The sequence below is a fragment of the Chaetomium strumarium genome, assembly GCF_033439665.1.
Source record: "Chaetomium strumarium strain CBS 333.67 chromosome Unknown B0T15scaffold_1, whole genome shotgun sequence".
Taxonomy (NCBI): Eukaryota; Fungi; Ascomycota; class Sordariomycetes; order Sordariales; family Chaetomiaceae; genus Chaetomium; species Chaetomium strumarium.
The window spans coordinates 1,200,463-1,221,117 of record NW_026944429.1 but is presented as its reverse complement, the minus strand read 5'-3'; the positions used below and the strand labels follow the sequence as shown (position 1 = coordinate 1,221,117).

At 56.7% G+C, this 20,655-nt stretch overlaps 7 protein-coding genes across 7 annotated transcripts; 3 read left to right on the top strand and 4 right to left on the bottom strand.

Annotated features, from left to right (window-relative positions):
• The first annotated feature begins 1,792 nt into the window (after window positions 1–1,792).
• On the top strand, window positions 1,793–4,495 carry B0T15DRAFT_516248 (histone acetyltransferases subunit 3-domain-containing protein). Its single transcript, XM_062868246.1, has 2 exons — window positions 1,793–2,429; window positions 2,583–4,495. The coding sequence occupies exons 1-2, from the start codon at window positions 1,928–1,930 to the stop codon at window positions 4,220–4,222; spliced, it is 2,142 nt and encodes a 713-aa protein (XP_062725482.1). The 5' UTR covers window positions 1,793–1,927; the 3' UTR covers window positions 4,223–4,495.
• Window positions 4,476–7,086, bottom strand: B0T15DRAFT_12338 (uncharacterized protein). Its single transcript, XM_062861661.1, has 5 exons — window positions 6,894–7,086; window positions 6,733–6,757; window positions 6,367–6,445; window positions 4,814–6,308; window positions 4,476–4,761 (listed from the first exon to the last, which is right to left on the bottom strand). The coding sequence occupies exons 1-5, from the start codon at window positions 6,901–6,903 to the stop codon at window positions 4,721–4,723; spliced, it is 1,650 nt and encodes a 549-aa protein (XP_062725481.1). The 5' UTR covers window positions 6,904–7,086; the 3' UTR covers window positions 4,476–4,720.
• Window positions 7,087–7,758: 672 nt separating this feature from the next.
• On the bottom strand, window positions 7,759–10,720 carry B0T15DRAFT_12272 (Noc2p family-domain-containing protein). The gene has a single exon (XM_062861645.1). It carries the CDS (start codon window positions 10,545–10,547, stop codon window positions 8,145–8,147), a length of 2,403 nt encoding a protein of 800 aa, XP_062725480.1. The 5' UTR covers window positions 10,548–10,720; the 3' UTR covers window positions 7,759–8,144.
• A 127-nt stretch (window positions 10,721–10,847) lies between these two features.
• B0T15DRAFT_488411 (vacuolar protein sorting-associated) lies at window positions 10,848–11,687 on the top strand (the record flags this gene model as incomplete). Its single annotated transcript, XM_062866509.1, has 3 exons — window positions 10,848–10,931; window positions 10,997–11,233; window positions 11,298–11,687. 3 exons carry the CDS (start codon window positions 10,848–10,850, stop codon window positions 11,685–11,687), a joined length of 711 nt encoding a protein of 236 aa, XP_062725479.1.
• Window positions 11,688–11,759: 72 nt separating this feature from the next.
• On the bottom strand, window positions 11,760–13,238 carry B0T15DRAFT_488410 (uncharacterized protein; the record flags this gene model as incomplete). The annotated part of the gene is made up of 1 exon (XM_062866508.1): window positions 11,760–13,238. The coding sequence occupies one exon, from the start codon at window positions 13,236–13,238 to the stop codon at window positions 11,760–11,762; it is 1,479 nt and encodes a 492-aa protein (XP_062725478.1).
• A 364-nt stretch (window positions 13,239–13,602) lies between these two features.
• Window positions 13,603–17,918, top strand: B0T15DRAFT_516239 (uncharacterized protein). The gene is made up of 2 exons (XM_062868245.1): window positions 13,603–16,887; window positions 16,949–17,918. The coding sequence occupies exons 1-2, from the start codon at window positions 13,913–13,915 to the stop codon at window positions 17,598–17,600; spliced, it is 3,627 nt and encodes a 1,208-aa protein (XP_062725477.1). The 5' UTR covers window positions 13,603–13,912; the 3' UTR covers window positions 17,601–17,918.
• Window positions 17,919–18,162: 244 nt separating this feature from the next.
• On the bottom strand, window positions 18,163–20,649 carry B0T15DRAFT_497944 (uncharacterized protein). Its single transcript, XM_062867294.1, has 3 exons — window positions 20,393–20,649; window positions 18,962–20,336; window positions 18,163–18,897 (listed from the first exon to the last, which is right to left on the bottom strand). Exons 1-3 carry the CDS (start codon window positions 20,423–20,425, stop codon window positions 18,398–18,400), a joined length of 1,908 nt encoding a protein of 635 aa, XP_062725476.1. The 5' UTR covers window positions 20,426–20,649; the 3' UTR covers window positions 18,163–18,397.
• Window positions 20,650–20,655: the final 6 nt, after the last annotated feature.

Sequence of the window (20,655 nt, the reverse complement as noted above, 5' to 3'; positions counted from 1 at the left end):
ATATGGCACATACAGCACCGGCTTGGCCAGCGTAGAACGACTCCAGGGCACCCTGCTGGCTCCGTTTGGCGGCAGCTGAGTGCGGCTTCAGAAAGCAAGAGTAGCAGAACAGCAAGATCGACTTGACGAGACTCGGCTCGTCGCTGCCGCCATCCTGCGCGGACTTGCTTGAGAGCTGGTAGAGGCCGATGGAAAAGAAGACCACACCGGCAATGCCAGCAAACACAATTTGGGGATTGATCATGCTCTCAGGGGGCGAAATGTTACCACCAAGAGAAGCCATGGTATTCTCTCATGCTGGAAGAGAGGTATGAGTGTTGAAACGAGTAACACACGCTAACGTTGAGTCGGCGGGCAATGGGTCGAACAAGGGGGAGGGAGAGTGAGAGGGATGGAACCAGCAACGTGGGTTATATAGCATGTGGTCTTATTCCCCAACCTCATCTACTGTGTAGTAGGAACAGCACTGCTGTCGCCTCCGAGCCTGCGGGATCAGCAGCAGCACATGTCACTTGAGACCCCTTCGACCCTTCACACGTTGATGAACGAGCAGCCGCTGAGCACTGCGCACTGCGTACCGTGTACCGCGACCCCACTGTACCTGGGGTGTCTGCAGGGTGGGTTCGCTCGGCTTGGTGGTGGTGACATGACGTTTGCGGGCCAATCGCTCGGCCACATGGCAGACACACCACATATTGCACGTCAACAGCGAGCCGGGTCGAGAGAGGAAGAAACATAGCAGGTCGGAAGCTAGATAAAGAGTCGTCGGAGGATCTAGGATTGATCGCTATGTTTGCTGCCAGACTGTTTCTCTGATGCTGCGGTCAACCCTGCTTCCCAACCTGCGGTGAGCCCCTTAGAGCTGGGCTAACAAACTTAATAGGCGAACTCAGGTAGTTAGGTACGATCATGTTCTGGCTTGTTGCGCGCACGTCCTTGGGGGTGGTCGTAATGTGAGGAAATAGCATCAGCAAACCGACAGCTACCTGCTGTGAAACGCGATCTGCTCCCGACCCGGAATGCCAATTAACCTAGGTGCCGTCCGACGACACGCTGCACGCAGGGACTCGGCTGCCCCTCGTTGACAGCACCATGCGAGTCGTTGTGGTGGGGTCCAGATATGAAACCAATCGGGGAAATGCATGGGGCCACGGGAAGGCTATGAGAGCTTCATAGGGTCCCTGGGTCCTACTGTAGCCAGGTCGATCCGATCTCCTCGACTTCGCGGAAACTCGGCAGTCAAGGGTCACGTTTCGATATACCTCCCGGTAGGTTGTCCTGTCTTGTCTGTGCATCGTACATCCGATGACACGCCAGGCTGTACAGACATACATACGCCAGTTTCTGTATCTCCTGGGAGTTGGATTGCGAAGATGATTGATCCGCAGTTGCACACGAGAGTTGGGGGAATAGGTGGGGCAGGACTTGCTGCAAGCGCTTTAAGTCATCGGATCCAAGTGCAATGCTCGGTAGACGGCAGATAATAAGTTGAAGACAACAGATTGATGGTTACCTTAACTTGATATTGATAAAGGGTGTCATCGATTGAAAACGCTCGGACCCTTAAATAGTACATACGTCCTGTCAGTGCCCGTGTCGTGACCTGCTGAGTCATCAAAGCAGAGCACCCCAAAGCGTCCGAACTTGAACTCTCCCCGCATTGGACATTGGACACGCGCCAAAACCCCGGCTTGGTTACACAGTCCCGCCTGGCGGCACCTCAAGCGCCAAGACAGGGGATTGGCTCGTCATTGGATGCGAGGTGCGTGCCTGGTGAGCCTCCAGCAACGACCAAAGTCTCGCGACTGCCAGGATAAAGCGGAAGCGAGACGGCGTCCCAGGACTTTTTTCTTTGCATACGAAGAGCGAAAAGAATTCGCCTAGATCCCGTGACCCGCGATTTAACGGCGAGCTAGGGCTGTTCAGGATGGCGCCGTCATCGAGCCAGAAGGGGACAGGGAAAAAGGCCGGTTCCAGCGCAATTCGTCAACAGCAGCAACAACAGCAGCAGCGGAGCCGCAACACCACCCCTGGCCCCGCGCCCCCCGCCGCCAGTCTGCCGCCTTTCGAGACGGTCGAGACAGAGACCATCGAGTTGCGCTTTGATGTCTTTCGCAATCTGACCTTTGAGGACTTGGTAGACCCTGCGGCTTCCAGCGCGCCGATCCCGGACTCCAGAAGCCTGGACGGTATCCTCAGCCGGCTGCAACGGTTAGCAGATGTAATAGAGAAGAGGGGGGCTTATTGCGACCGCGGCATGAGACTTCTTGCCCAAAGCCGGAGGCAGAGGATGGACGAATTGGCGCTGGAGCGGGGCAGAGAGGAGGAGCGAAGACAACGCGAGGCCGACGACGAGGAGCGCGCAAGGAAATCGAACAAGAAGAAGCGAAAGGGAACCGAATCTCTAGCGCCACATGGCAAAAACACGGGTTAGTTAACTGTCTTTCTGTTTGGGGACGTCTTTTCAAGCGGGTTCCTGCCTTGGTCACGCCTGACTGAACAAAACCGTCCTTGCATACCCACTTCTGGTTTCCCGGCTTGGTACTTCGCCTTCCAGACACCTTACTAACCTTCTGCACCAGAGCGCTCGTCCCCTTTTCGCGAATCGACCACTGGGAAGGCTAGGAAACTTTCTCGCGACAACGATACGGCAAGCTCATCACTCTCACCGGTTGCGCCGCGGACGCCTAGTAATATGGACGCGGAAGACAAGACCAAGGTGGAAGCCAACGATGATGACGATGACTCGAGCTCCGACGATGGCCGCCCGCCACCCCCTGTGCGGCCGCAAGCGAACACGTTTGGCGACGACCCGTCCACGTTTCCAGATCCGACTATCTATGAGATTCGACCTGTACAACCGGGGATGACCGAAGAAGAAATAAAGGAGATCTACTCTGTCGCCAGCTACCCGAAGAGTGATCTGTCGCATCTCATAGCCGGCGATCCCCCGGATAAGGACTTTAGTAATGCCAAGCCGAGCAACCAGATCAATTTCAGCACATTCAGCACCTACATTGAACCATATTTCCGTCCCTTCACCGAGGAAGATCTCGCCTTTCTTAGAGAGCGTGGCGACCGTGTAACGCCATTTATCATGCCTAAACGGGGCAAGAAACATTATACAGAGATATGGGCCGAGGAGGACGGTGCCATGGCTGTTGACTCGTCACCTCCGGGCGGCCGGGACAGACTGCCGCCCAACCAGCCGCGCGGCAGCATCGACAATATGGACGATGAAGTCGCCGAGACAGACAAACTCTCAGTCGGGCCGCTCCTCTCGCGACTCCTCCAGGCTATGCGTCCCGAACATCGTGCCCCACCAGCGGAGGACAGACCGGGGGGTATCAACGGCGTTAACGGCGACGGGGACAGCATGAACGGCATCGCAGCCTTTGATTTCAGCTTCAGCGACAATCCGTCCACCAGTCAGCCTAACGGTACTAACGGTGTCAACGGCAATTCCCAGCCCTCCAATCCCGACCAACCGCAACCACCATCCAAGGAATCTCTCCCTCCCGCAACTTTCATGCCCGAGTCGAATACCGAGGCTTGGAAAAAGGCTACCCACCCAAAGCTAGACTACTCCCAGGTCGACGAGCGCATAAAACAAGAGTTACGCCACATCGGCTTCCTCCCCTTGCCCACTCAAGACGGCTCCGGCTCTGGCGCGAACGCCTCCTCCGCCCCTGGGCAAGCCGACCCCACGGCCACGACGGCGGAATACGACGGGCACTACGACGACGAAGTAGCCGCCCGTCTCCGCCTTCTCCAAGCCCGCCTGCGCGAGCAGGTGCTCGTCAACGGCGCGCGCAAGGCCCGCCTGACCGAACTCGTCAAGGAGCGCATGGCCTTCCAGGAGTACCAGACCATCCTGGAGGATCTCGACTCGCAGGTGCAGGCCGCCTACCTCAAGCGGACGCGGACGATGGGCAAGAAGCCGAAGAAGGCGCGCCCCGGCCAATCCGCTGCGTCCGCGCCGGGCGGGGCGGGCGTGGCGGTGGCGGGCATGGCGAAGCCAGGGATAGGAGACCTGACTCGCACGCTGATGGAGAGGCGGAGGCGGTGGATCGAGAGCATCGGCACGGTGTTTGATGACGAGGGCCTGGTCAAAGTGCCGCGTGCGAGCGACGAGGGGAGTTCCATCTTCAAGCCGGCCGAGATGGCTGAGTTGCTCAAGAAGGAGAGGGAGGCTTGGGACGAGGAGGTTGAGGAGGAATAATATCCCAGTTTTCATTTTCCACGAGGATTCCTTTTCCGCATTGCTGTCTTGTGGGTTCTCGTTGGTTTCGGTTGCATATATTGGGAGAGACGGCCATGCTGCCTAAGTACGGAGTATCGGATGGGGGTTCCCCTTGGCGTCTGATGGCATAGGGCGCTCTTGCTCAGGGAGGATGGACATAGTGCTAGCATGGGCTTGGGATGGCGAAAATCATTGACGTTTGAGCGTCACACCGCGGATACCTAGGTATGTATAGCTAGCTGGCTCTGAGGATAAAATGTTAGATTCTTGCTTGTTCTGATTCACCATATCGACCAGTTCTTCACGGTTCGCGGATGGGTCGCAGAGTGACCGCATCAAGCCACATCACTTGACCAAATACAACACATGATATACCTACAGGTAACAAGACATCGCCAAGTTGAAAACCAGCCGGGTATCTTGCATTCGATTCCGTCCTCAAACCAAATTCCTAATAAATGAGTACAGTGTGGCAGTTCAATGGAAGCCAGGAAATATCCTCATTCGTATTCGTTGCCCTGCGACTTTGTCAGTGTTGGGAATCTCAGGCTTCATGCGGGCGTGACTTACACATCGTCGATCTGCTATCCCCATAGTCCGGTTGAAACCCGGCCAATTCACGCATACGTTCTCTCGCCAATGCTGTGCGCGTCCTCCGAGAATCCGCACCTTCTTGAAAGGTTGATTGCGATCGTGGTTGCCCTCCCCGTGATGGGCGTCTTTGGCTTCGTTGTTGTATTTCCTGCAGTTCAGTCGGGCTTGAAGGCACCGGACGGCTGTTCACGGTGAACAATCTACGTTTGGCCGTCGCCAACCAGCCTTGACTTTTCTCCGGGCTCGGTTCATTGTCGGCCTCGAGTACGTCGACACGCCCGCGTAACCGTCTGATGCCATACTCCCGGCGCACTATATCATTGGTGATTTTAGGGCAGTATCCCTCGGGAAGCATACTGGCTTTGCAGATGGGACAGAGAGAGCTGACTTCGTGCAAGAACTCGTCGATGCAGTCAGGGTGAAATATATGGCCGCATGGCAGTTCACGGATAATCGTTACCCGATTTTCGTACGCCTCCAAACAGATTTCACAGTTCGGTTGGTAGTCCGTCGCAGTGCTAGACGCCGGAAACGCACCGCTAGCGCCGAGCTCGGAAACAGCGACGGTCCGCGCAACGCGGCTCGCCGTCGCAGTGTCTGCTTGGTTTTGACTAAGACTGCGTGATCTGGTCCGGGACTGGCCAATCTCTGCAGTTTGTGGCGATAGCGGAGGACTGCTGAACTCCGGCTCGTAATGATATGTAAACAGGGGGAATTTTTGAATGTGGTCCCGTGGCACCGTTAGCCGCATGATGCCCATGGCTTCCAAGTTGACCTGCCCGGCAAGGACCCGACTCCGCAATGCGGCTCGCCGTTGAGCTTGAACAAGGTGCATAAGAAGTGAAGTGCCGCAGATAACAATGAGCAGGACACCGGCGATGATGAGAACGTAGACCCAGGTGCCAAAAGCCGAGGGTGGCTTGCTGACAATGAGTTCGGTCCATATCCGGAGGTAGTCCTCGGGGTCGGTTAGGAAGCGGTCCGTGATGTTCTGGCCGAATGGTACCTGGGTCATGTTCCCCGAATAAAGACTCAGATGTTGCATCATGACCTCGCCGACCATGCTAGACACAGCAAAGACCGGGTAGTTCGTTTGAGTCGTCCAGTCGGCATCATCCTCAATGTACCATTCCGGAGATTCAGCCGGTGGTGGCGAAATCGAATCATCCCCTGGCATGTAGAAGAGGAATGCCCGCACAGGAGCGGTACGGGCACTGGCCATGTAGACGCTCGCACAGCGGTCGCTCACCCAAGGCGCAATGGCGATCAGGTGATAATTCGTGGGCGGAAGGTCGGATTGCCGGACTGCAGTGATAGGAACGTACGGCGCAGTCTCCTCTACGCACGGATTGCCGGACGGCAGGTCCGGAACGTAGAGCAGGCCGGATAGGCCACCGTTCGCAGCGACGGCATACCTAGTGGACAGCACAGTGGTGTTTCCGGTGAAATGGGCCGAGTACGCCATCTGGCTCTGCCACTGCATTAGACAGATGTTGATTATCTGGTAGGATAGGGTCTGTTTGACATACTGATAACGCTGTAATGTTCCTAATGACGGTACTCGAGACCGTCCCGCCCCCCCTCCAGGATGGATTGCTGAACAAAAGACTGTCATCGACGATCGGTTAGTCGCTCAACGCCAACATATATCGGCCTTTGTATGACCGAAAGGCCCAGTCAATCAAGCCCGCCCAAGGCAGAGGCATGTTGTGCTAGGGATGATCCAAGATCGACGGTGGTACGGAGCTGCGTAATAAGGTAGCCGGTAGGCGACACAGAGAGGGCCGCATGATGGCGGCCGTAGTTGCTCTGGCAGACGTTGGATGGAGAAGCCGACGATCAAAGGCAGCGCATCCACGCCGCAACGGGGGAGGCATAATATAGAGGATACATACACGACATTGCGGATCTCATCGAGGGCTGTGAGACGTCAGCGGTCCGGGTCATGACAATCTACCCCGGGCTTGGCGCAAAGCTTGGCTCAGCCAAGAGATGGGCCCTTGATCATGAGCTGGAACCATCGCCAAGATGTCCCGTGAGGCACGCGGAAACTCACACATTAACATTGTCGGACATTGCTAAGGTTAGGATAGCCTTCGAGCATGTCGATCGCAGGCATCCGCCTAATAGCGGACGTGCAGAGGTAGCGAAAGGGAATGCCTTATCCTTGGGTTCGTCTGATGTGCACAAGTCTTGAGGTGATTTTCGTCCGAATTTGGCCAGCGCTCAGGTGCCCGGTGCAAAGGAGGAACCCGAAGAGCCAAGCACTCGGGCGGGATGGCGGGTTTTGAATGCCAAGAGGGCTTGCCGTGCCCTTGCGTTGCTTCTTTCCTGGGAGTGGATGCTGGCCCAGCGCATGCAGGGTGTCGTTAGCGTCGATTCCTTCCTTGGGTCCGAGTCCTCCTGACTCGCCGACAACGTATCAGAGAAGATCGGTAGTGTTAGACCTTTTCACAAGCAGTCTACCACAGTCCGATCGGACTCATCGACGGATCGCAAGGACAATGCATATAATCTCATCATTTAAGGGTTAAACCTGCGAGGCAGTGCAATCCAAATCTGACAAAATCTTGCGCCTAGACCGTGGCACCATTGCTGCGGAACGGATCAATCGGAGCGGCCAACTCTGGTTCCCAATCAAATCAGCGTCATGTTACCGAAGCGAAGAGAAAAAACGTCACCGGATGCTTTTGCCCTTTCAGGACAGACTCTCCAGTCGGTGATTCTGCTAGACCGGCTTCAGTCTTTCGTAGCCTGAGTTGAAATAACACTTGCCCTAGGGACTTCTACTGTTGCTTCATCCATAGGCTGACTTCAGGTTAGGTTCGAAGTTGTGTGCAAACATACGGGCAGCCCAAGGGCAGCAAACGGGCAGCTGATCATACGAAAACTGGAGCCTGATGCGCCCACCGTTCCTGTTTTATTTCTGAACTTATTATGTTTAATCCCGCCCGACGTTTGGAAAAGCTCAGAACGGAGTTTTCACCGTCTGTCATCTCCACGACAAGATAGAGGTACTTGTACCATCCAAAATTCCAAAAGAGCAAGCCAGTGAAGTTGAAGTCTCCCTTTGGCGAGGATGTCTAAATGATCCGGGAATACTTCACGTCCCCCTAAACCTCTTATCCTGAGATTGCAGGCTCTCCATCGCCGATTGGGAAGAATAAAGGAATGTGGTCAAGAAATCAATAAAACACCATATATTCCTGACATTATAGTGAAGCCGCCGGGTATGAAATTTGATCTAGCACAAAGACTCGCGACAGCTGTAGGAATTTAACTCCCCTAGGATCGCGGCATGAGGATTTCATTCGTCTTCTTCCTCATCCTCATCCTCTTCCTCGTCCTCGTCCTCGTCTTCTTCTTCATCCTCATTCTCATCTTCACCCTCGTCTTCCTCCTCTTCGCTCTCCTCGACCCTATCCTCCTCGTCCTCGCCACTACTCTCATCTCCCTCCCCATCTTCCAACGCTTCCCTCTCTTCCTCCTTCCGCTTCCTCTCCTCCTCCTTCCTGGCTTCCTCCACCATCTTCTGCCTCTCAGCCCTCAACTTCCGCTGCGAGACGACAAAGGCCCCCAACGGCGTCCGCTCCCACTCAAAGTCCTTCAGAAACGCGTCCACCTGCGACCGATCCTTGGGCGCAAACTCGACCTTCGCCCGCTTCTCCTCGATGAACTTCCCGTTCGCCTCCAGCTTCTGCACCAGCAGGATCAAGCTGGAGGCCAGCTTGCCGTTCTTGTTCCCCTTGCCCGGTTTCCTGCCCTCCTTCAACCAGCGCTTTAGGCTGATAATGACGGGCAGCGCAAACTCCGGGAAGGCGATGTTCCTCGACCAGAGGACGAAGAACTCTGAGAGGAGTTCAACTACCTGCTCGCCGACGCCGTCCTGGTAGACGCGCGTGCGAAGATAGGATTTGGGCGCTTTGTAGGCTGTGGCGAAGTCTAGAGGCTTAAGGGTGGAGGATTTGGGAGGCTTTTTCATCTCTGCGGAGTTGAGGACTTCCAAGAGGGCCGAGGCGAGCGGGATGTACGCGTCTGTTGCACGGGAGAGACGTAAGAGCGAGCGGATTAGCTGAAAGCGGAGCGGGAAGTAGAGCGCCGTGGGGATAAGGCGCATTGCGCCGAGGGTCACTTGGACCAGCGGGTAGATGAGCAGCTTGAGTTGGCTTTCCTTGCCGGCTTCGGCCTCTTTGAGCGGGCTGCAGTGCTCTGAAAGAACGCAGGACCAGAAATCGAGGGAGTGCACGTATTGCCAATTGTACACCGTGCGGTAGGAGTCGTTCTTGTTGTTGACGATGCTGTTGCGGAGGTGGATAGCGAGTTGGCGGATCGAAGTGAAAGCTGTCGTGTAGCCTAAGCTCTGGTCGAGACCCCAGAGCTCAGCAGCGGAGTTCTTCATTAAGTTGATGCCCTGGATTGTGTTGGCGTTGGTGAGACGGCTGCCCTGGACCAAGCCCTGATATGCCGCCTTGAGGACCGCTTCCCTGACGGCTTTGTCACCGATGACTACGAGACGCCGAATCACCAAGAACGCTGTTATCCTGGTGGACTCGGAGCTTGCCGATTGGGACCAGAACGCGACAACAGTCTTAATCAGCATCTTTAACACCTTCCTGAACGAAAGCAGGTATGGTAGGAGTGGTTGTAGCGCCGACAGGGTGAGTTTCAGAGTGGCATCATCCGACAGCGTGCCCAGCAGCCGAATGATCGAGACGGCAAAGCTCTTGATCAGCGTCGACAGTGTCTTAAACTTCTTTCCCTCGGTCTGGACATACACCTTGCCAGATGCGGACTCCTTGACCGGAACGTGGTGCTGCAGAACGTCGGGGATCCCCTTCAGCGCGACCACCACGATGTCGTGGAAAACTTCTGGGCTGGTGATGCTATACCTTTGCTGGTTCTCCTCGTCATTTTCGTTCAGATGAGCTGCGCAGCGGAAGGCAATCACCACCTGCCGGGCAGTTCTGAGCGAGCGCGTCTCGACTATTGAGGCCTTCCACCTCGCTACCATGGTCCGTGTGAGCTCTCTGTCGTCCTTTTCCTCCTTGGCAGCTTTCTTATCCTTCTTTTGCTTTTTCTTGGGCTGTTCATCCTCTTCATCGCTGCCGCTGAGCTCGTCGATCTCGGCAAGATCTGCATTCTCGTCAAAATCCAGCGCCTCCGGGTCGTTCTCCTTCAAGAACCTGTAGAACTCTGGGTCTTTCTCTGCCAGCGCCTCCATGGCGCTCTTGGACATGCCCAGGTCCTCATCTTCGCTGGCATCGCCGGCGTCAGACTCGCTGTCGCTGCCGCTGCCGATGGGCTCATCATCGTCTGAAATTTCGGGTTCGCTTGCGCTCCCTTCCGAGCGGTCCTCTTGTGCATCCGCCTCACCGCGCTTGCGCTTCCCCAGCTTAGCGGCGGACTTTGGCTTCTCCTCCGAGCCGGGTTTGGTGTCGAGGATTTCGAAGCCACCCTTAAAGAAGTCATCGACGCTCATCTCGCTCGCCTTAACGCCAGGCTTCTTTTTGGCGCCATTTTTGGCGCCATTTGCATCCCCGCCAGTCCCTTTGAAGAACTCGTCATCTTGTGAGCGTTTGGCCTTCTTCTTCTCCTTGAGCTGTTGCCGTTGCTTGATTTTGGCTGTCGCTTTCCTCCGTTCCAAGACGCCCTTGAGGTGTTTCTTCTCGAACTTCTTTGTCGCCTTTAGATTCTTCTTCGAGGCCGTCATGGTGGGCGGCAAATACACCGGAAACGCGGGGTCCTGATATGGCCGAGAGATCGGTGCTGGTTTGGCAGGGACATCGCAGAGTCCCAAACTTTTTTTCAGTTTCGATTTAGTTACAGGGTTCTTATCGCGGGACTTATCGAGACACGCTAGCCGAGAACTGATGTGACCGAGCGTGTAAAGTACCTCAGGCCGATAATAACAGTCGTCATCGGCCTCTACAAGTCCAAGGTTACAACAGCATTGGTCCGTCTGACCGTCGTAACCCGACAGTTTGCGCCTCCAAAATCCACGACACTCAAAATGATATCGCGACAGCCGTACGCGCCGACGCCACACAGCTATGTTCCAAATTCCATGCTGTCGGCAACCATCAACCTCGACGAGGTGCGTTCTGTTGCTCCCCGCACTAGAACCTTGAAGTCACTAACTGCACCGCCAACCAACACCAGGAAGTCAAGCTTGCCGAAACACGAGCCGAACGCGATCTACAGGATTCACTCGCCGAGATCTTCAGCATCATAGTATCTATTGACGAACTCGAAAAGGCGTTTCTCAAGGATGCCATCCCCGAGGCGGATTATAGCGAAATATGCGAGCGGTCTCTGAAGCAGTATAAGTCACTCCTTGCCGATGAAACGGTAGCCAAGGCATTTGTCGGGCTAGAGGAGTTCAAGTCCGAGTGGGGTGTACGTCGCATCTCAGCGTTGTTGGATTGAGTCTCCTCGGGTTGCTGACACTTTGACCGCATAGCTTGAGGTCCCTCGTGCAACGGAAAGGATACGGGTGGGCATGCCCTCGACTGCAGTGACCGCAAGCTCTGGCTCAGCTGCTGCGTCAGCCCCGACGGGCAACACCAGCGGCGCTCTGATTCTTGAAGCGACGCAGGATTTCATTACATTCCTGGATGCGCTGCGGCTAGGGTTGCTAGCCAAAGACCAGCTACATCCCCTCCTGACAGACGTGATTCAATCGGTGAACAAGGTGACAGACCGGGACTTCGAGAACAGGGGCAAGATCGTACAGTGGCTTATCACACTCAACCAAATGAGGGCCACAGAGGAGTTGAGTGAAGAACAGGCCCGAGAACTAGAGCTAGACATCAACTCGGCTTACCAGGGATTCAAGAGCACCCTTTCCTAGGCGCGCGTTCCCACTGAACCCCGTGACCGACAGATGCGTGCTTCCTTACTCTCCCTTCACTTATGCTACCGCTTACACCAGAAAAGTCCAGAAACTCGGGTATACAAACTCCTCCTCGAATATCCTCCTTACCTGCTCCAGCACAAACCGTTCTACCTTGCCCACATTCTTCAAGCTCTGCTTGCCGCTCTCTCGCTGCCCAATCTCACTCTCGACCCTGATCTCTTGCAGCAGGCCTCCAAGCTTGTCGCCCCCTGGGCACCCAGTCTGGCGCTTCTTCGGCGTCTGTTCCCGGCCCTCGTTCCCTTCAACCTCGTGACCCTCACTACCCACGGCAGTCACAGCATCCTCGGGACTCAAGAAGCAGAAATGCATCCGTTTCCTGATCTTCGCCACCACGCCAACACCGTCAAAAGTCAGCCCCGTGATGCTCAGCCTGACAGGGATACCGACAAAGCTCGGCATGGGATAGTCTAGCAGGATGTCAGCTGTCAAAAGCAGCTTGACGTCGCCTGCATAGCGGATCCGGAAGACGGCCTGCATGTCCTCGATGCGGCGGTCTCGAAGGCGGGGCCGGTCTTCCTGTTGTTCCTCCTGCCGCTGCTGCTGCTGCTGGTTGGATTGTTGACCGGCCCCAACACCGGTGGGATTGTTGTCAGCCCCATTGTCGTCCGCGATGGCGGAGCCCCCCAGCGCCGTCGCGGCGTCGCGGGTTGGAGGGCGGGACGGAGCGGACGACGTTGTCGTCGGGGCTAAGGTCGAGACGCTGTGTTTCTCTTTGAGCGAGGGAATGCCTAAGGTGACTGACGAAGGGGGTGCGAGGCTGACGGAGGGGCCGGATTCCCCGATGGAGATGGAGCTCTGGGAAGGTTGGCGGCTGTGGCTTGGTTCGGGGAAGATCAGGCGCCCCCGCCCGTTGATGCCTCCAGGGTTGGTGGCGTAGTGGTGAAGGTTCGGCACGGAGGAGCTGTGGCCGTGACCGTCGAGCCAGTTAGCGGTGTTGAGGTGCTGGGCGCCGGCGACCGCGGCAAGAGGTGTTTGCGTTCCCGATAGCCCGCTCGCTAAATGCGAGTGGAAGTAGTGAAGGTTGGACGTCCCACCGGGGATGCCCGGTGTAGAGACCCGCATAAAAGGGCTGCCTGTCTCACCATTCCGTACACTTCCGCCCCGTATATCCCCCCCAGTGAGATGCGGCGGTAGATGGCTGACATTTTGGGGCCCGCCGGGTTGAACCTCGGATTCGGCGAGTCGCCGACGCCGCTCATCTAAGACTCGACTCTCCGCGAGATCATCCTCGCCTTCGGAGTCATCCGACGCTATGTCCGAATCGACATGGTCCTCGTAGAAATCGGGCAGCGGGTCTGTGATGTCCTTGAGCTCGATTTCAGGCGGAATAGCTCCGAATTGGAAATCATGGACAGTGACAGACTTGATGAAGCGCGGCAGCGGCACCGACTGGAACTTGGTATGAATGAAGTCCCGGATCTGGGATGCCAGCTCCTGCCCATCCGGGCCACCCGTGACCGTCTCCCAGTTGAGGTCAATCGACATGGACGGAGCGTTAAGAGCGCATCTAGGTACTAAACAATCTCTAAGTTTATGTGGATGCGGGATCGTGTCCGTGTCATCACTTCAATAAGTTATCTTCTGGTTCCGCCCAACTCTACCATGTCGTAGAGCCACCTAGGTACTAGTGAGCTGGCAGTAGTGGGGCAGCCGACGGGAAGATTTCAGCGGCGGATCGAAGGGTGAGAGCTCAACACGCTGGACATGGAAGACGTGAAGCTCTACTGAACAGCGCAAAGACGAAATGTTGCTGAAGATAGAGGCGAGTTGCGAAGCCACCAGTTTCTGCGAAATTCATGCGTGCCATGTCCAAGTCTAGGGGAGATGTCCCTAACCCTGAGCTTACGGTATAGGTAATTCATGCACAGTAGTACGGATACGGAGTACTAGACGGCCTGCCGCCTGACATCACCAGTGGATGTCCTCTAGTTATTGTCACCCAGGCAACCGGCACGTGCCCAAAACAACAGGCATCTTCTGCGTCCCCAGTCTGCTCTACATTGCGTTGCTGCTGCAGAGTAAACAATGCTCTGATTTTGCTGATTCGTTCACCGCTCATCATAGGTCCCGTATGTGAAAATCGACAGGAGTCCCTTCCCAATTCTTCAACATTGCATTCCTATCCGAGACGGCAACCGAAACCAGATTTCTACACCACGATGGATGCGCAGTCACCGCCAAAGAGGATGACACGCGCGCGGGCTTCGGCGAAGACATCCGAGCCAGCCGCAAAGTCTAGCCGCGCCGCCACTGCTGCAACCAGAGCTAAGGCTGTCCGCAGCACAGCCGCAACCACCCGCACATCAACAGCAACTAAGAGGAAGAGTCCCTGTGACGAAGAGGAGCAGGATCACGAACTGGCGCCGGCAAGGAAAATGCCTGCAACTGGCACAAAGGTCACGCGTGGTCGCGGTCGGCCAAAGAAAGAGATTGTAGAAGAGCCGGCTCCCGCGCCCGAGCCAGAGCCTGCCCCGGCAGCAGCCAATCGAACTCGAGGACGGCCTAAGAAGAGGACGGCGGAACCCGTTGTAGATGAGCCTGTCAAGGCCAGCAGAACGGCGCGCACTAAGAAAACAGTCTCTGAAGAGACCGAAGCCGTCGTTGAGCCTGCCACAAAGAAGACCCGCGGCCGCCCAGCGCTGTCAACAAGCACGACAACATCCGCCTCCAGATCTCTGGCCAAGCCTGCCGTGAAGAAGACGGTCAAGTTTGAGGAGCCCGAAAAGGAGAATGTTGCGCCTGCTACCAAGCCAGGAAACAAGGCATCGGCCAAAACGTCAGCAGCCACACCCGCCACTGGTCTGCGCGGAAAGCCGGTTCGCAAGGCTGCCTCTGCTGCCTCTACGCGGACCGCTCGCAGCACCAGAGCGGCTGCAAGTACGGCCGCGCCAAGCGAGAAGGAGGAGAAGCCAATGCCACTAAGTCCTAAGAAGATCAACCAGCTGACCATGAATGCCCGCGTCGAGTCTGACGACGAGCTTGGTATGGAGGAAAAGGCGCCGGTCAGGCGGCTGAAGAAGGCTCCCATCAAGCATGCCGTGGGTGACGCGAAGTCATCGAAGGCGCCCTCCGCTGTTGCAGATAAGGAGAACGAGGAGAGCGCGGCTACAGTTGGCAGACCTGAGATGGCAGTCAACGTGATGCTGGCCACTCCTGCCAAGCGCCTGCCAGCGTCGCCCTGGAAGGGTAGCATTAAGTCGCCCGCGAAACGCGTGGACGGTTTACTCTTTGCATCCATTGCTGAGACTGAAGCCCAGAGCTCCGAGGTGTCCACCAAGAAAGGGCTTCTGGCCTCGCCTGCGAAGAGACAGCCGCTAAACCTGAATCCTTCTGCAGCGGACAGCATCACGGGGACAGGGTTTTCTCCGGTCAAATTGTCATTCTTGTCATCTCCGGCGAAGCGGCCAATCTCCCCAATCAAGCCCTTACCTCGAACTGTCGAAGAGGAAGCGCCTCAACAGCAGACACCGGCACCGAAGCCTACTCTGCTCGCCAGCCCATTGTCGCGCGAGGAGTCCTGTGGCGCCGTACAGGCGAAGGAGCCGGTGGACATGGGCGGAGCGGACGCACACAATGATGGGGGTGCCATTCCAGATTCGCCGCGCCTCAGTTTTCCCGGTCGGCTCTCGGATGTCCTCCCTCGGCACGCGGATCCAACGTTGACTCCTACAACGATGGCCGGAGCAGATGAGACGAATGAAGCTCAAGATGCGCTGGCCGACTTGAATGACGAGCACGATGACCGTGAGATTCTGGAAGAAGTCATCGTACTGGGTGACCAGCCGGTGGATGCTCCAGCAGTTGAGTCTGCCAGCACGACTCCTCCGCCGTCTCCGCCCAAGACTGCCAATCCCATGTTCGAGTTGCGTGAGAAGGACCTCACGTTTCACGACCATGGTGCTGAGTCGGAGTCGGATGACGAGTCGCCCGCGAGACCAGTCAAATTTACCTCAGCTTTCAGTACCTTGCCGGCCACTCCGAACGCGGCCTCTGCGGGGACTCCGAACACAATGCGATCGACTCGTCGACGCACTTTGCAGAAACTGAATTCGGAGAGCAAGTTTGGTTTCACGCCGCTCGCTGAGCAGCTCAGCGGCTGGACTGCCGGCCCAAGCCCTCTCAAAAACGCTCTGCATGTCGCCTCACCTACCACCACGCCCACGGTGACGGCCGGTGAAGAACAGACTCCGATTGTGAAACACCAGCCAGCTGCGACTCCAGAGCCACCGCAGAATACATTCTTCGAGGACCAGATGCACGCGGCGATAGATGCTATGGAGGTTGAAGAGGAAGCAAGCACGGACTTGGAGGACAATGATTCCCCCATCCTAGAGGATGTGCCGTTTACCGAGGAAGACCTAGCCCTCGCGGCTGAGGCACAGGAAATGTCGCTGATGGAGCGAGAACACGAGGATTCTTGGACCCAGGGCCAGGATGATACTCTCTCCGAGCCCAGCCAAGAGTACGGCGATGAGAACGCAATGCCCGTCGAGCCCGCTCTTCCGGGCGGCCATGTTGCTCGCGCTTCGGCAGTCCCGCCCGTCACCCCTCAGCGCGCTATCCACCGCGAATTCCACACCGTCGCCAAAGTCCCGGTCAAGCCCGCGGATGAGTCCACTCCTCGACCTAGGATCGAGACGCGCAGCTACAGCGCCTCGAAGCTCTCCGCGAAGAAACCGACCGAACAGCTGACTAGGAACGCCACGGTCATCTCGTATTCGCCGAGCAAGGGCGCCGATGCCGACTCAGTCGAGGAACAGCCCGAGGAGCGCGCCGGGTCTGTTCCGCCCGAGACCCCGCAGAAGTCGGACATCTGGTCCACGATCGGCACCCCCGCGCGAACACCCCGGCGTGACCTCAACCCGGCATTGCTCCGCGGTGCGGTAGTGTTCGTAGACGTTCATACCAGCGAGGGTGCCGACGCCAGCGGCATCTTTGTCGAGCTGCTGACTCAGATGGGCGCACGCTGTGTCAAGACCTGGTCATGGAACCCTAACCACTCGTCCGAGCAAGGCGGTGATTTGAGGGTTGGGATCACCCATGTCGTCTACAAGGATGGTGGGAAACGCACCCTCGAGAAGGTGCGCGAGAGCGGTGGGTTGGTGCAATGTGTCGGAGTCAGCTGGGTTTTAGAGTGAGCTCCCCCGCATCTTCCATCTTTTTTTCTCCCAGCAACAACTAACGTTGAGTTGCAGCTGCGAGCGAGAGAACCAGTGGCTGGACGAAGCTCCTTATTACATCGACACCGCAGTTGTGCCGCGTGGTGGCGCTCGCCGCCGCAAGAGCATGGAGCCGCGCGCTATTGCGAATCTCAACGGCATGCTCGTGCCGTCCCCGGTGGGCAACAGCTCCCGCGGTTGCAAGACTGCGCCCAGCACGCCCAACAACAGCCGCCGGGCGAGTGCTCTCTGGATCCGCAGCCCAGAGAAGTCCAACGAGGAAGATGCTGAGCACGACGCTCTTCACAATGACGACAGCGATGCGGATGGGCTCGCCGATCTCGACTGGCAAGCCCCCTTGACGCCTGTTCCCAAGACCCCGGCACCGGAGGCCATCGCGCGCTACGTAGCCAACATCAGCCCGGGCTCGGCGACGCCCTCGAGCGTGGCCAGCGACGACAGCGACGACCCGCTGACGCGCGAGGACGATGCTCACCGCCGCGAGGAGACGCTCCTGCGCACCTGCCCGCCCAAGCGCACCGCCTTTGTGGAACTGGGCGAGGGCATCCTAAGCAAGGAGAAGGATGAGCGGGTCCTCATGAGGCTGATGGCCGCTCGCCGGAAGAGCTTGCAGTTTGCGCCTAAGGTGGGGAGCCCGTTGGCTAAGACGTGGAAGGCGCTCAATTGATTAAAACAGGCCGGGTCAAATTCTGGCCTTTGATGTACTCGAGTTATTCATTTGTAATTGTTGTGTTGTGTTGGAGAGGTCTGTTTTCTTTTTTCTTTGTGGGGGAGGGAAGGAGTGTATGGGTAAAAAGATTCTTTAAGATCCTGAATGTTGGCTGCCCAGAAGCCATGTTGATCGCTCGTTTATCATAGACTGGAAATGCTCACCCGCCTCCATGGCGGATGGCATGGGTTGGGAGCATGGGAGGGCGTCTGGTTTTGGCAGGTTATTTGTGTTTAACAGCTTATTAGATATGCATTTATGGATGTTTGCCACCCTATCATTATTGATCTACAAGGTGTTGCACCTAGACATTCGGTCTCATTGGACACTATGGAGGCCTTTGGGGAAAGGAACCAAGCCGGTGCCAAGTGTCCTGTTCGGGGTTATGAACAATGACATACTGCGCCTGGAGAGAGAACCATCTCCTTCAGAGAGAATTGTTGGGGGAATCAGAAGAGAAAAAGAAAAGAATGAGAGCATAACTGTAAAGCAGGCAATGGGGAGCGAAAGGGGGAGGTTTGTACTCCTCCAGGCGAACGCAACACAACGTACCTACTGCCGGTTCTCGAGTCCACCAAAAGTCCTACTCGTGAGGACAGTATTATATATTTGTCCCGTGATTAGAGCAAGGACTTGAAAGTGAAGCCAAACCCAGAAACGCCTCGCTATGCACTGGCAGTCTAGATAGCACATCCCGTGCAGCGCTATCAACCCCCAACTGCTTCTGACTCGAATATTACACTTCCCTCCCCTTCTCACACACCTGCAAACGTCTTACCCACAATCTCAGCCGCGCAAACCGCCGCCCTCTCTCTCTCGTTCAAAGCCCGACTCCACAGCCTCAGGTCCTCCAGCGAGATATTTGACTCCCTCAACCAGCGCAGATCAAGCTTTGCTCCATCATCGCCACCGCCAATGACATTCCCCGGCCCTCCTCCGCCTCCCATTTCTCCCCCTTTCGGATTCCTCCCCATCTTCTCCCTGGACAAGATGCCAAACCTCAACCCGACCTCGGCCACCGTGACAATGATGCTCACAATAATAAGAATGATGATGATCCAAGTGATATTGCTCATCTTGGCGTCGGCTACACTGTCGGCTAGGATGTCGGCTAGATCCAGGAACACGCGGCAGCGCTCGTTGAGCACCTTGGTGCGCTGGTCGATCTCGAGGTACTCGCGAATGGCGACGTAGAGCGGGTGCAGCGTGGGCTCGGAGTCCCAAAAGAAATTGGGGACGTCGAGGATGTTGGATGCTTTTTTTGGTACACGTTGTTAGTTAGCCGGGATGCAGAGAGTATGCGTGGAGAGTCCCCTTACAAAGATTGATATCGACGCGGCTCTTGAAGAGGCGGCCGAGGATCCGGACGATTTCCGTGCGCGTCATGTTGAGTTTGCCCGTGAGCGCCAGGCGCTTGGGGACGTGCTGCGCGTCCAGCATCGTCTCGGACATGCGCTCCTCGAAGAAGCACAGCTTGGTGCTCTGCGCGATGGCGTGGCTGATGGTGAGCTTAACCATGTGGTCGGACCGAGGGAGGAGCGTGATCATGTCGTTGAAGACGCGCGGCCGTTTCACATCGGGACTGTATTCGAAATGGAACTCTTCCGTCTCGAAGTCTATCTCCTCGAGGGGCCGTGTGGACAGCGACACGCCATTCTCATTCTCGGCGAAGGTGATGTCGGCTAGCATGTCCTTCTCCTGATGTTCCGTGAAGTTCCAGAAGACCACCACCCCATACGAAAAGATAAACACCTCGCCAAAGTTTTTAGCGTCTGGTATGAGGCTGCTATTTGGGCTAAACGTCATACGGTTGAGATTGACGTTGCCGTCCGTTGCCGGGGAGTGCTCCAAGGGCTCCAATGTGTCAGAAGCGCCAATGGCTTTCTGGAGAAGCGGCGGCTCAGTGTTGGGGCTACCGGTCATTTCATGCGTGCCATAGGAATACTCGTCCCAATAACCCATGTGCTCATCCCTGCGCTCGGTGCGTTCGATCTCGAGGTCCAGTACCGTCTTCCCCGTCCCTGGCGTCTTCAGGACTGGTCGGCTCCTCAGCCGGTACCCGTCAATGCCTTGGAGTAACGGCAGATGGTACACCGCGTAGAGGCAGTCGTCATATAACTTGGTCTTCGCTTCGTGTGTCTTCTTCAGGAACTCGGCCATGGCTTTCAGCCGGTAGGCCTGGGCAGTGCAGTAGGCGGTCACTCGCGACACCTTCTCCCCGCGCTGGACCTTGGGCAAGCGCTCTGCGTAAGTCTTTCCACGGATGCCACCTCTTTTCCTCAGCACGTCCAGCTCTTCGTCCTTGAGCGGTCGGTCCTCATCTTCGGCCCGCAGTATCGATGCCTGACGCGCCAACTCGTCCTCGCTTTCCGCGTCTTCGTCCCCCTCATCCGGCGCTTCGGGTAGTAACACGAGCTTCTCGCTGATCTTTGTCGTTCGCGAGGGGACAATCTGTTGTCCGGTTCGTGCTGAGGGGAGCGTCGGTAAGCCCTTGCCCTGGCTCGTGCGGCGCATAGCCATGGTGCGTAATGTTGGGTGGCCAGGTGGCGGCACCCTTGGCTGGCCTGACGGTATATCGGAGGAGTATTGCAGGACATTGTCGACGGATACAGAACGGGTGCTGGGCCGTGCTGGGCCGCTGGGGGCTCGTTGCAGCACGCCTCGTGCTGGTTGGCGCTCCCGAGCATCAGTCACCTGGAAGCTCGCAGTCAGCTAATGTCGTAGTCGCGAGAACACTAGACCCGACATACCAGCATTGACGGACCTCTCTTGGCAGAAGCCATATCGAGGGGTTGTCACAGTACTATTACTGGCCGTGATGGAGTAGTTGGGCGGGCGAGCTGCGAAGAATCAATTGTCGTCGACGGGGCTCAAACAATCGCACGTCTGCCAAAGGGTCCACCAATTGACTCCCCTTGCACTGCGTCGGCAAGCTACTTGATCCGGGTGGCCGGTGCTGGGTTAGAGCCCATACACTCGTTAATAATAGTGGAAGTTTGCAATGGACTCATGC

Coding starts and splice junctions, on each gene's coding strand:
- B0T15DRAFT_516248 (XM_062868246.1), top strand. CDS start 1,928: ATGGCGCCGTCATCGAGCCAGAAGGGGACAGGGAAAAAGGCCGGTTCC. Junction 2,430..2,582: donor GCCACATGGCAAAAACACGG/GTTAGTTAACTG, acceptor CTTCTGCACCAG/AGCGCTCGTCCCCTTTTCGC.
- B0T15DRAFT_12338 (XM_062861661.1), bottom strand. Junction 6,309..6,366: donor GGAACATTACAGCGTTATCA/GTATGTCAAACA, acceptor ATGCAGTGGCAG/AGCCAGATGGCGTACTCGGC. Junction 4,762..4,813: donor GGATAGCAGATCGACGATGT/GTAAGTCACGCC, acceptor ACAAAGTCGCAG/GGCAACGAATACGAATGAGG.
- B0T15DRAFT_12272 (XM_062861645.1), bottom strand. CDS start 10,547: ATGACGGCCTCGAAGAAGAATCTAAAGGCGACAAAGAAGTTCGAGAAG.
- B0T15DRAFT_516239 (XM_062868245.1), top strand. CDS start 13,913: ATGGATGCGCAGTCACCGCCAAAGAGGATGACACGCGCGCGGGCTTCG. Junction 16,888..16,948: donor GGAGTCAGCTGGGTTTTAGA/GTGAGCTCCCCC, acceptor GTTGAGTTGCAG/CTGCGAGCGAGAGAACCAGT.
- B0T15DRAFT_497944 (XM_062867294.1), bottom strand. CDS start 20,425: ATGGCTTCTGCCAAGAGAGGTCCGTCAATGCTG. Junction 20,337..20,392: donor AGAGAGGTCCGTCAATGCTG/GTATGTCGGGTC, acceptor GCGAGCTTCCAG/GTGACTGATGCTCGGGAGCG. Junction 18,898..18,961: donor CCGCGTCGATATCAATCTTT/GTAAGGGGACTC, acceptor TACCAAAAAAAG/CATCCAACATCCTCGACGTC.